This window comes from Diorhabda carinulata, chromosome 10 (genome assembly GCF_026250575.1).
Source record: "Diorhabda carinulata isolate Delta chromosome 10, icDioCari1.1, whole genome shotgun sequence".
Taxonomy (NCBI): Eukaryota; Metazoa; Arthropoda; class Insecta; order Coleoptera; family Chrysomelidae; genus Diorhabda; species Diorhabda carinulata.
In genome coordinates, this window is record NC_079469.1 from 10,766,622 (window position 1) to 10,781,329 (window position 14,708).

A 14,708-nucleotide genomic window follows, 5' to 3' on the forward strand; every position below is an offset into this window, starting at 1 on the left:
TGGGTCTAGCTTCGCCTTGTACGATTATTTACGAAAGGTGTTAGATCCAGCAAGACTTCCAATGCAGATGTAGAATAATTCTTATTGATTCTATTGTTCAGAATACTGACATCGTGATGAAGATCGATAGCAAGTTTCTAAGAATGCATTTTGATGAAAATACTTGGTTAAAGTATTAAATTCGCTTTTTTGAGATATTGTGAATTGTTTACATCCGCTCAAACTTGAAAAAGAAATGTTGTCAAGTTATTCATTTGGATATGGATTTTTAATATTGGATAGACTTCATTTTATATTCCCCTGGTTCCTATAAGCTTGATTTGGGAAGGCTTCAAATAAGGATTTGAAATAATAAAAAACAACTCGCCAAGAAAATATATTCATTGATTTCTGTATAAGTCTTTCTAAGATTTTTAGGATGAATATACATATTTACCTGCATCAAATTGAAGCACATTGCAATCAATGCCATTCCAAGCATGAGATATATCGAACAAAATACGAAGCTGAGTTCTAAGACTTCCGTATAAAAATCTCTTCCTCTTCCATAAATTTTATCTCCCGGAACCAAATCTCCAAATCCAATTGTACTTAACGAAATGAAACAAAAATAGGAGGCATCCATGAAAGACCAATGATCTTCCCATTTACAAAAGAGTAGAGCTCCACTGCATATGTAGCTAAAAAATAAAATTGGAAAAATTATACACACTGTATTCAGTTCAGTTGGAACCATATGGATTTTTTTTTGTTTTATGAAGGAAAGTAATTTCTTATGGAAAAACTGTGCAAGGTATGGAACTTGAATTCCAACAATCCAATATCGAAATTTCGGTAGAAAGTTGAAAATAACAAATGATTCACAAAAACAATGAAGCCTCCATTACACGTTCGCACTACACTCTTATTATTTCAATGAACTCAATCAAATAATATGATTCTATGAAAAAATTAGAATCGTATTAAAAGCATGTTCGTAGTAAGGGAGTAATGAATTGCTCCCATACAATTATGCTCCAAGGATGTCTGAAAGCTTCAGATCTGGATCTGAAGTTGTCAGCACATCAATATATGCTAGAAAAAACATTTGCGCATGCGTCGAGAGATTCTCTCTGACATTTCAGCTCTAGGACGGTTCTAAAACGGCACAGGCTTAACGCCACGTCTAACCGCAGGAGATAATGGCACCATATGATTGAAAGGAAGTATCGCATATACGAGGTGGGTTAAATGAAGGCGGGAAAAAAGTGATATACGTACGTGCTTTGTAAGGCGATTGCGGCAACATCAAAGTATCGGGGGTGTGTTAAAAAAAGCGGGGTGGAAAAGTGATATACGTACGTCATATCGACCGTTATCGCCTTATGAAACACGTACGTCACGTCGGCTGTCATCGCCCTACAAAACAATTACGTATATCACTTTTTCATCTCGCTTTTTTCTCAACACAGCCGAGACTTTGATGTTGCCGTTATCGCCTTATAAAACACGTACGTACATCACTTTTGAACAACACATCTTGCAAAAAATAAATTCTATCAAGGCGAGTACATTATCGCATACTAAAATACTCATTTTGAAGATAAAGACGGCAATAATTATTTGAAAGGAATGAAAAGGCTAGAGCATCGCTGGATTTAAAATGAGACCATGTTTAAAAATAAAAATTTATATGGAGAAAAGTGTCTTGATTCTGTGTTAGGTGGCAACCCTCGTAGTAGGCGTATACTACCTTGAGATATCATCACTTCAATTTCTTTTTGAAGATAGTCACGGATCCTGAGGGTATTCGAGGTCTATGAAAATCCCAAAAAAAATTCACAAAAGCAATACTTGCAATTTGATCTAAGTTTTTCTGGGATGATGCGAACTGTCAAGGTTAGTGCTTTTGGAGAAGGAGGACGGCTCTCCAGATAACTTTCTCATTATAATCATAGATCCTTGTGCATCTTTAACGTGACAGAAAAGATTTTCGAGGGCCTTATTAGTAACCAACTGATAGTATTGCTCCAAAATATGGAATTAAAAATTCTCTTTTTTAAAACTGTTGCAATTTTTATCTTTAGCACATTCTACCCCTCTAAGATATTTTGTGGTATTCGACAATGAAACAAAAATACCACTTACAGTTCACAATAAAAAAACCACTCATAGAGTACTTGCTTAATGCTACCTAAGCTGATGCCAAAGTCTTCAGCCATTCTTCGTATAGTACTACGCCAAAATGAGTTCCTTTAAACCGCTGACTTTCTCATCAGTAATACTTGTTCTAGAGTGCAAGTTTGCCACCACATCTTGGCCTTTTTTAAAGAAGCGAAACACCATTTATACACTTGAGTATTGGATAGACACGCATCTCCGAATTGCTGGAGTAATTTTCGATATATTTTCGCGGATTATCTTTGATGTTTTGCTCAAAAGACACTGGTATATCCTTATCGTTCATGGTTACAAGTTCACTAAAATGCGAGGTTACGCAGTCCCAGCTATTCTCTACGATTCGTATCAGAACAATCTAACATCCAGTGCAGCGACTTTTACCACAGTGAATTTATCGCGCATTTATTCAATAATTCCTGTTCATATTTGGGCCATCCTCGTAATTCCTATGCATTGCATGAACTTATGTCTATTAAAGTTGAAAATAACAACTATAGAATATGAATTGCATAGTACCATCACACATTACGGGCTGTACAATGGATTTATTACCCTAGACAAATTTCTCAAACAAAACCCATCCAGCCTTTATATATTTATATTAATTATATATTTTATATTGACAAATAAAAGTGAGATGATTGTGAGAAATGCTTGATAGTCCTCTACATATCAGAATATACAAGAAAATACAATACCATCCAAAATTGCCTGCAAAAGAAGATTAAACAAATAACCAAATAACAAACAATATTTTTTCATATTATTCAGAAGTTTGTTAATGGAAAATCAAAATTTTTTGATAATGTTTTAACTACTCTTATAAATTTTCGTGTTTCTACTCACCCTACCATGATCGTTAAGCAAACTGTAACTGGTACTGGAATGTTTTGAACATCATCTTCTTCGATGTCTATAGTATATGTTTCACTTAATATAGATTCTCTTGGTCCCAAAGGTGGAACGGAAGTCTGCAATGAGATTATCATATAGAAAAATTTAATTTGAATCACATATTCTAATTCATTAATAACAGCATTTAATTTTGAATCTCCTGCATTGTAATAATAGTGAAAACATTTGATGTATCAATAAAAATTATATAATTATGAATTAACTCTTCATCATCCGAACCAGCAACATTTAAGTGGTTTAACTGATCAATGGAACTTTTGTGAAAATACAAAATGAGGATAATTTTCACGAATTTTCAGATAATTTCAATATTAAATTTTCAAATGAATCAGATAAGTATTAAGGGATCTTTATATACGCAAATCCACCGAAAAAATTGTTAATCTGATAAGAAGTTTCTGTGTACATATCGAGAAGACCAACGAGTAACTCGTTTCAATATTCCTACTTTTTTTTAAAGCTTTTTAATCTATGCACAAAGTTCTTTGGAAATTGATAACGATCTTCCTCGGTTCGGTACTTCCGCAATTGTCAATATTGGTATATCTCCTTTATAATGGTTTTCAATGGAATGTTTGTTTCATATAATGAATAATAAAACTTCATCAAGAATTTCGGCCATGACCTTTATAAAGTGTGCTCATAAAATAACGTAACTTCCCAAGATTTAGATTATTGTTAAGTTGAAAGAAGGAAATATTTGATAAAACTTTCTTCAAGTATTAATTTACATATCTTTTCAAAAAGTAGCATCTGTATATATTTTCAACTCCCTAATTACTGAGAAAAATGAGTTTTGCAAGTAAAAATAATCAATAGGAACAAAAAATTCAATAATTTTATTAAATTTTGCGAACATACACTTGATTCCTCCAGTAATTTGACAGTATCCAAGTCTATCATATGAAGATGATATTTATTAACGTAATTTCTTATTCGGTATTTGCTAGGCCTCTATCAATATTATTATATTTTTTTGCTCATCTCTACTATCACTTTCCATTTTCAGATCTGCTCCGACTATTACAAGTGCCAAAAAGTCTTCAATTTTGTCACATGTTTCATACGTAAGATTGTCAACACGACTCAGGAATATCAGCTCTTTACTGAACATAATGGACTAAGAAAAACAAAATATAAATATGAATGAAAGTATTCTTCCTCTAAATTCAGATGAATGAATTAAATTTGCGCTGAACTTAAATCAATTCTAGTTTTGTGTTAAATGTGAAAGGCCTTGGAAATATGTATTTTAAATTTAAATAGAAAAATAAATCCATTTCCAGTAAGTGATTAAAAGACGATACTACTAAAGAAATCCTCATTCCTGGTTGTTATTCATTTTATTTTTTGTATACAGAATAAGTCTATGTGAATTTCATTATTTAACGTATTGCCAATCTCTAAAAATTATTTCATTTAAACTTAAAAAAAAACTTATATGAGTCATTATTCGAAAGCATAAATTATGAAACACTTGTGAGATTTAAATGAGAGTCATAAAGTAACTAATCGTTGAAAGATATTTTAGTTCTAATGACTCACCAATAATATTGAACGTCTCTTCAAATGTTTTCACCCGATTAGTAAAATTTGGAATAGAAATTATTTACGGGTCCAAAAATACCTTGTTCAAATATTTCTCAAATTGTGCTTTTATAAAGAGATTAAGTTCGTTCTATGTTATTAAGGTGGAAAGTGGCTTTAAGAAGGAGAAATTGTTTTGTCAGCTAATTTTCTGATTTCGAGAAGTGAAATCAGTTTCACCTTAAAATTAGTTAATTAAAATTTATACAAAATAGCGGGTAATAGGATTGCTTGATTTGATAAAGCGAGAATAATGGGTTTATATTAAGTAGTTCATCAAATAACCAATTAACTTACTTTTAGAATATATATAGCAATTTTGGATATAAGTCGATTTATAGGAGGGTAGTTTCGATAAACACAATCAGAGTGTATGTATTTCACTTCAGATCTTTTTTTTTAATTTTGAATACCACTATATCCAGACAATACAAGAAAACAACTTACGCATTCTGACGTAATAGACCAATCTTTCCCAGGGTGGGCGATAAAGCCCCCTTATGGGCGCTGAACGCATAAAAGAGTGCAGCTAGAGACCCAGAAACAATTAGGGCGTTAGAGAGGTGATTTGTGAATTTTTAAATTCATCAAAATTCAAACTGGACAACAAAACTTTTACTTAGTTAGTTACTTACTTAGTTATTTCATATATCTCTCCCGTTTGATAATAAATAAATAAAAACTAAAAATATTCAATAAAAGTCACATTCCCTCGGATTCGTTCACGCATAATGGAGATTTAATTATCCCTTAGAAATGAGCTCGTTTTCTGGATAAAACTATTTACCACTCTCCGGTCCTTCTATTTCCATATCAAAAATCATGTCAACAGGCAAAATTTGATTGCTAGAAATTTAAGTGAACGACAATCACAATCACTGCAACATGTCATCAAGGCAGTCAATAAAATCCGTCTTCAATGATAGACTTTCAGTTTTGTAATGTTAATGACCAAGATTTCAACCGTTGGCTGTTTTTTTTACTGAAATTCGTTGGCAATCAAGAGGCAAAAATGACTCGATTTCTCAACCGGTTTGACTCTGTTATAGAGTTTTTGGAAAACAAAGATATAGAATTGCGCAACAAGCTCATTACATCAAAGAATGACGACATGTATCTTCAACTGCAGAACTGAAGAACTAAATTTAACTAAAACAAAAAATGTTATTGCTGCTTTCACAGCCATACTGCTTCTACACAAATAGAATATCGGCAAACGTGAGTTCACAATTTTCGTAATTTATTAATATCTTACAGTAACGACGACTTGTTTGCCTACTGCCAACATTTGAAAAGCCTCCATATTGACTTCTCCAAACGATACCAGGGCATTTTGAGCTTGTAAATACTAGTCTGGATGTTGAATCCGTTTTCAAAAGTCAATACAACAATATAACCTCACCTGGAAAAAGAACTCATAGAATTGACAACGAACGATACCGTAATTCTATCCTAGATAAGGTTGAGTTTATTGCTGTGGCTTACGTGACGACTTGCCACTGTTCTTGAGTAAATTGGAACCTGATCTGAGCAAACTTATTAAACAGCATCATATTTATAATTCACATTTCTTTTTCTATTAAAATCGAGTATTTGTGTTATTTTGAATAAGAGATGACACAATATTTTGAAGATAATAATAATTTTCATTGGCAGGTATAGCCAGCTAGAGCTAACTTGACACCTGAGTATCCTTGTTTACTATCTACACTGCGCTCAGGACTCGAGTTAACTTTTGCGGGTCTCGTTAAGATTGAACGTTTGATCTCAGCAAATATAGCTCTTAACAATTCACGTCAATCCAAGTTATAATGTAGTGTTTTTTAATTAGATAAAAAAATGAGAGAGGCGCTAGAAAAGAATTTGATTTCAATGTAAACAGTAGACAAAATAAGTTTGGGAGCCTCTGCAATAGGCCAAAGATCAAATGTTGATCTTCAGGAGTTATCAGAACAGTCCATTCCGGTAAAGAAGACAAAGCCAAAAATATATGCACATTATGAAGACACCAAATTGGACTATTCTTATTTCATAATCACCAGAGTCAATACAGAAAAATGTATTATTGGTAACCTATGTCGGAATAGATTATAAGACTAGTGAAAATGAGAACGTGAATATACATAAAGTTCAAAAATTAGTCAAGTAAATGAAGGGTCCAAAGTTGAAGGAATTCTGCACAGTATTTTTTCGGTAATTCAGATCATTATTCCAAAATTCAAGAATATTCTGGAAAAAAGAGGTTAAGGGAAGCTCTAAAATCTAAAATTTGGGTCAACTTTTTCTCATGTATATAAAGGGATGTAGCTCACAATCAGGCTTCTGCTTTAGGCACACTTCCAAGGGTTAAGAATACACAATCCATAATAGAAGTCTATGGATAATAACTTACATTGTGACATAATGTTAAATAAGTGTTATGAGTCATGAATATGCTAGTGGCGGAACAAATAGACTAGCTTATTTATAGTGATACAAAAAACATAAAAAAGAAAGAGCTGTGGTAAGAAGTAGTGGAAAAATAAGATTCTAAAAAACAAATAAATAGAAAAGCATGATCACACTATATATACGATAGAACATGATGAATATAGAAGAATTAAGAAAAACAAAAATCACTGAAGAAGTAGAAGATGTATATAATTGTTTCAATGTACACCTCAGACGCTAGGTTCAGCAGGTAGAGGACGAAACATTTATCCACATTCTCACGAAATGTGAGAGACTACAGAGCTCCAGAGCATTAGACTTGGGAACGTATAAAAAAGAAGATCTTCGGCAGCTTGTGCTATCCCACAATCTGTATTTTCTAAGAGGAGTACGAAAAATAGATTAACTGTAATCTCTGAGGATTCTACAGTGGAAAAGTTGACAAAATAGATACTTAGATTCTTTATGTTGCAGTCTACATGACTACATACATACATATAGTGGGCCGGATATCAAATATAACAGCACTAAGACTGAAATGGCTCAGATGAGTGGGAGGTTTGGAGAAAGAAAGATGTTGTTATACAGAAGTCTCAAAAAAAACGTCAAACTAGATAAGCCTAGATGGCAAGAGAAAGCTGTGGATGTTACTTATCAGAAACAGAAAACGACCGACAGACAAATAAGGCAACGAAAAGGAGAGAGAGAAAAATAAAACCAGTACCTTAGTTTACGAGGTAAATTGTATATGAATTTGCTTTAAATATTCTGTTATACTATGACTCAAACATCGAATGTATATTTCAAAAAAGTTCAAAGTGTATAGAAAATTTCAATGAAATACTTTCTCATCCGATTGAAATTTTTTGTCGATATGTATGTGAATAGAGTTCACTTTGTTAAATATAGTTTATTCGTTCTAAGTGAATTCCTAGTTTTCGATAATTAAATATCAAAAGCCATCTGTACCGAAACAAACGAGTAATGGTTGGCTTCTCAACTTATTACGTTGACTGATTACATTTCATGGTATATATTTCTGGGATTGCAACGAAATGCCACAAGCTGATAATTCATTTGAAAACTATTTTGAAAGTGTTCAATGGATACTACAGTGATATTGTACACTGAGAAAACAAATTACATTATATTTATTTGTTGGACATAAAGCATCCCAACGAATCTATAACTGAATTATTAGTAGCGATCTATTTATACTTTATAAGCTATTAATTCATCTTCATTTTGTTATAGGTCTTCATATGCTGAGAATTAAGCTCAGGATAATTGAGTATGAGTGACAAATATAGTATAAAAACCTCAAAACATCCACAACCAACTTTTTCAAATGAAAGTATGAAATTAAAAAAATAGAGATAGGTAAATGAAAAGTCCTTTGGTTTTTTTGGTCAACTTTTGTTGCTTATACTAATAGTTCAAGAGTCCTTTATGAGAATTTCGTTAAAAAATATTGATTACTCATTACAGAGATTTAAACAGCAAAGTCGAAAGATGTGTATCGCGTAAAAATCGAATAAGTCCCATATTGGTCAACAGACATTAATGTGAAAGACACTACACAAAACTTAAGAGAGTCCCTCAATAAATGGATCAAAAAGTAGAGATAAAACTCAAGAAATCGGTAAACATATAAAAATAAAATGAACAAACACAACTAAATATCTAGAAAGTCATTAGATGCTAAGATGAGATGGAAGGATCCCGTGTAAAAGTCAAGGGACATAATAGAAGCAAAATGTATTGAATTATAGGCAGAAATTCCAAAGGTCAATACATAATAAATTGCTCATATACAAGTAAATTGTGAAACCCATCTGTACATACAACTTTAGGACTGTGTCCGATCAACCAATATTACACCCATGCAAAAATTTCAATAAAAAATGCTCCACTCCTTTTTAATTAAGTATCAAATTGAATTTAATTTCAACAACACTGTCTTGGATTATATTAAATGGTATTATACTTTACATAACATTTTAAAACATTTTAGTTGCATTCTTCCTATCAATATTAAATTAACTTCTTTCAAAATACCCATAGAATGTTGTACGTGACTTGGAGTAAACGTGAATGTTGTATATAATATCATTTTTCCATGAAAACTGTCATGAATTCTAAATTTCTTGAGTCAACAGCTGTTTCTGGTAAAAAAAAACTACGGTTCGACTATATGCCCGGTAAAATATTAACAATGAACTTGTAGTAGCAAAATTTATTTATATGAATTATAAAATTCGTTTTATCCTCAGATTATATCGTTTGAAGTTTGCTAGATTTTCTTCACTTCCATACTTAAGTTGATGTAAATAGTAGTAGAAAACTCAATTTCGCCTAATTCCACTAAATTTTTAATGCATATAAAGAATTCCAAGCAATGTATTTACGGCTGTCATGCATAAAATTGCGAATCATCGCTGACTACTATGAATACTATGTCATTTTATCTCCCAGTGCTGCTATTTCTCAAACGTTGACGACAGTAGTCCGCAGTCGATAAAGTTTTAGCGTGATCAGTACAAAAAGAGAGCAAACTCTCGAACGCGGTGATATAGTAAGAGATTTATCTTGCTATTCAAATTATTGGTCAGCAATTGGACGTGTAGTAACAAAACGGTCTCATATAGCTGTTTACCTGAAACGCCTAAATTGATGCTCTTTGGTACGCTTTGCATGATCACTTAGTCGTAATCCTTCACTTTCTATTGCCAGAAAGAAGTATTAGGGAAGTATCAGGACATACATAACCGCACTATATTCATTTAATGTGTTGTTCATCCTCCATATAGATCGAGCCCGCACCGTCAAAGTTGAAGAAGTGAATTGAACTAATCAGAGATGGATGGACCTAGACTCGGTCTGTCACGCCAGGTCCAACACTCGGACATGTATTGGTACGATCACGATGTGGTTTTGTGTGTCTGGACACTTTGGGCAATATCGCAATAAGAAATTTCTGCCCAGACCACAATGTGAAAATCTCTAGCATAGTAATAATTTTGACGTCTTCACATACTCAACACAGTAGACAAACTAACAAAAAAATATCTTTATTATAAGACTTTTAGAATGATTTTTGTGATAAACAAAAACACTTCAAAAATCACTCATATATTGATCGATTCCTCTCCACTATTTCAAACCATGAAATGTAACTAATTGAAGTAATATAATTCATATGTGTAGAAAAATGATGCCCTCGTATGAGAAATAAAATAAACGAAGAGAACAATGAGGTCTCTTGTTTCTGCACACATTTCTCTCATGATAAATAAACAATAAAAGGCAAATATCATAATGTAGGTCAACAAGGATACGACGTTCCAACTAAAATATTTTTTGTTTCACTTTTACAATGTGCCTCATTAGTATATTTTGCTTCAAAATCCATCGTTTCAGTTTCAATTAATCCCAAAGCTTATGCTCTATTTTTCTCTTTTCTCAGAATAGAAATAACGAGGTACATAATTGTTCTGCGTTATGTATGGATTTTTAATTCTGTTCCAAGTTACCAGTTCATATAAAAGATGGTTACGACCAACGCTGGATTGGAAATATAACTATTGATATCTAGCTTATAAACATATCATATATATTATAAATACGTCCATGATTATTTGGACTCATATAGAAAACGTTCGCAAAAATCTTTATGCACGCGCCGGTGACAAGTCTCAACAAGCTCAACAAAAAGTTCAGCTTGCTGCCGCGATCCATTTTATTGAGTAGAGCTCGAACAAAAAACTGAGTCAATTTGTTTTGAAAATTGTCAAAGAATTGAGTTTCGTACAGTTATGAAATTTCTGATGTAAGAAAGATTGACACCATTACAACTCAAAAACAGAATGGATGGATACAAGTATTCTGAGAATCCTACACGAGCATTTGACGGGTGATTAAAATATGGTCATCTTATACGAACCAATATTCAAAAAAGATGGCATCGGAAACGAGAGTATGTGCCAAAAAAAAGCGAAGGTCACCAAAAGTGGAATACAACCGTGAACGCGGCATATCACTGCGACTTACTAAGGCTGTTGTGTCGAAAAATTATCGAAAAAAGGTAAGACAAAATCAGCCGAGGTGTGCGCTTGCTTCAAAACAATGCACTCACATTGCTTCGTCAAAGGCTACTGTACATGAATGAGGCTTTACCTAGATTGAACACTCACAATATAGCCCTGATTTATCCCCGTCTAACTATTTGTTGTTTGTAAGGCTAATGGCCCAGTTAAGGAATGAATTCAACAGCGACGATGAAACTGAACAGTGTTTCAGCAAAGAAAAATCTTATGTTTTGCGCTATAAGAGGATCAACACCATATGTGGGACGAAATTCCCGTTACCCGAAAATCATATTATATAACACAAAACGGTTTTTGTTGTGCAGATGACAGGTACAAAGCTGAGCATTGACAGAACATAATTTTTTTGATACACCACGTATTACAATATCGATTATTCTGTTTGAGTTTAGGGTGATTTATCTACTAACCAATACGATTTTTGGTCCAGGCAGCAGCAAATGATAAAACATCCGACTGCAGACGATATTCTCAACATTGAAGTACTTTATTTCTTATTATTTATGAATATTTATGAATTTATGTTAATACCTTTAAATACAGATTTAAAAATTCTGTAGCTTCCAATTTGTATTCTATCACAATAAATCGGTTCTACGTTTTCGTAGAGTTATTTGTATACTTACTATATAAAAAGTTAACATAAAATAATTCATTTTTTTCTTTAGCAAATGTTACTTGTATAAGTGATTACAAAACAAAATCCAGTTTTTTGTACGTTTTCAACCAATTAGAGAAAATGATTCTCAATCACGTGATGTTCACTTTCCAGCTATAAAACTGTTGTAAAGTTTGTTCTATACATCGAGCCGTCAGTTTTATGACATCAGTTATTGTTTTATTGGGTTCAGTTGAATTATCGAATGGTAAAAGTTGTCATAATAAATCACAGAATAATATCGTAACTGAAACTTTTACAATCACGTATATCCGAAATTATTGAAAGGAAATAGGTCATTCCTCGTGATTCACAATTTCGATTGATTTGCTGCATTACTTGTTGCAAATTGAATTCAATAAAAGTGTAAAAATTATTTGGAAAAATATGCATTGTTTAATATTAGTAATAATAGAAATAAAAACAGAAATGTAATGAAACGAAGCACATTCATTCAAAGCAACCAGACATGGTAAAGTATAATTTACCTTTTAAAAATTTTATTGACAAACTCGAACATTGTATAGCGAAAAGTAGTAGAGCTAGTAAGTGCTTCATTGCTGATTGTGTTACCCTCCACACTCAACTTCCATTCACACAATGTGTTTATGAATATGTTTTCTACATTCTTGGAGGAAACGAAATGAGTTTGAATTCTCCGTTTCACCTACATCCTTTAAATTTCTTTGAAAATATGTTATGCTTCACGTACATGCATATTGTAAGCAAGAAAAAATAGTCAATTCAAAATTCGTCAATTCTGCTATGTGTTGTATTAATATCAATTCTATATTCAATTCCTTTCACTTAACCGATATTACACCCCATTTCATTCGTATAGGCATTCTAAGCACTACAAAAAGAAACTTAAATAAATGTAGAGAGACAGAAAAGAGAGAAACTCGTTGGATTGTTTTTGAGAGAGATATTTAAATAGGATATGTTCAATTTCAGGAATGGCCCTGGAATAGAAAAATTTTCCTCTGCAGGACTGGGATTGTTGTCATCTTAAGGAAGGATTTCTTTTAGTATAGTATAGATAGAGTCCAAACGTAAGGTTGAGAGAACGGCATCAATTTAGGGGATAAATATTTCGCTGGTAGGGCGTGCTACTTTTGAAGAGCGACTCGTTTAAACACTTACGCGGGAAGTCTTGTTTCTATTGCCACAGAGTTAATACTAATAATATATTCAATTCAATTTATTTTTAAATTGATGAGATAGATTGAGGAATTCGTATTTACAGAATATCATTAATAATAGTATCGATACCTCCTGAATATTTGAGAAGTAGTTGTCCATAAATTGTGTACATAAATAATGTAAAAAATCTTATACCGTTCGGACTCTTTGTATCTACGTTTTGTGCAAATAACTTTAAGAGTTATTGGGTGCATTAATTGGATGTACGTTGCTATGTAAGCGTGAAGTTTGAGGCTGGTGCATGTAACGCTGTATATTTTCTGTCGTCGGCCACTTGACTGATGAACATGTTAACCAGATTACAGAAAAACCGCTTAAAATCTGCAACATCGACGATCGAAATTAAAGTACATTTTACATCATACTTGAAGATTATTGTTGTTTGTAGTAATCTTCTGTCGAGAAACGGAAAAGGAAAGGGAAAGGAAAACTGACTTTTTCTGCCTTGCGTCTGGGAGAAGAGGGTCGCTTTAAAGTAGTGGTTTCGGCGCATTGTGGCAGTATTGGACCGAGTTTTTGAGATTTATCGGAATACGATATCGTGGTTTGGATCAAAATTTCATGAAATATTCAAATCGAAATGGTCGTTATGGATATAAAAGGGCGTTTATTCTGCCAAATAGGCGAAGCGGTTTCCAGAAAATTACGAAGACTTCAATATTGGGTAATTTATTCAGGAAACCATCTTTTTGTTAGTGTCACTTTTTGCTGAGTAATTTTTTTGCCGATTTGATTTTTTATAGTTCAAGTTATTTGTAAATTTGCGCAGGTGACTGTCATAGATCTAAGTGGGTTGTGGAAGACATAGGCCGTTACATATATAGTCTTTAGATTTCAAGTTCACTAGGTATTCTGTAACCAAGAATTTGCACATTGCAAGCTGGGCACTCATCGATAGAATTTTCTGCAGTTTCTTCCTCCTCTATGTATGTCGTGGCACTACGCATACTGAGAAATATATAACTTTTTTCTACACCTACAATAAGTTCAGTACCCATTGGTTGATTCCCTGACACCAATCTATTGAGCGAATTAGGCTCGTCTTTCTCCTTTATGTTCGAGTGACCGAGCAGCTAAATGAGCTGAACCTCAACATCATGACCAACTATTGTAGGACTTTTTTGCACTCCAGCACAAGTCAAGAGTATACCGATTCAGCATTTATGGCGTGTATGGCACCTCTGCTGTCTGAGGAGATTGTTCCTACGGCGTATATTGAGTAGCACAAGTGCACATTCCTTTACAAAAAATAATTTGGCCTGGAAGACGATAGGATGTTATCCAAATGGGAAAAAATCCCGTATTATGAGGTATTAACCGGAAAAGTCTGCTTCAGCCAAGCCATTTAATCTAAAGCCGTTTGTGTACCAGAAGGATCTATTATTTAGTATTGCGGGCTTCAAGCGTTTATCATTAACCGTCGCAGGCTCCTTTTCATCACTAATTATCAAAATAATAGGATGCTCATCCGCAGCATGCGTCCAGAATTTCTCACGGGTAGTTGGTCTAGACTATCATTCGTTGAGGATATTCAGCATATATTCTGCTGTCGAATTGTATTTTTAGATGGAAAGTTGAATGATATCGTAGGACATAAAGTGCACGAGTAGCTTTTTTTTTAAAAAAATTTAATATTTTTGTTAAAGGTA

General features: G+C 33.0%; 1 protein-coding gene across 1 annotated transcript in view; it reads right to left on the reverse strand.

The window, feature by feature from the left end:
- The window catches only part of LOC130898690 (potassium channel subfamily K member 18), a 96,623-nt gene that overhangs the window by 4,681 nt on the left and 77,234 nt on the right, over nucleotides 1–14,708 (reverse strand). Inside the window, exons 6-7 of the mRNA XM_057808154.1 lie at nucleotides 3,007–3,131; nucleotides 437–680 (exon numbers count right to left, since the gene is read on the reverse strand). Coding sequence (XP_057664137.1) covers nucleotides 437–680; nucleotides 3,007–3,131 — 369 coding nt within the window. The remainder of the gene's footprint in view (nucleotides 1–436; nucleotides 681–3,006; nucleotides 3,132–14,708) is intronic.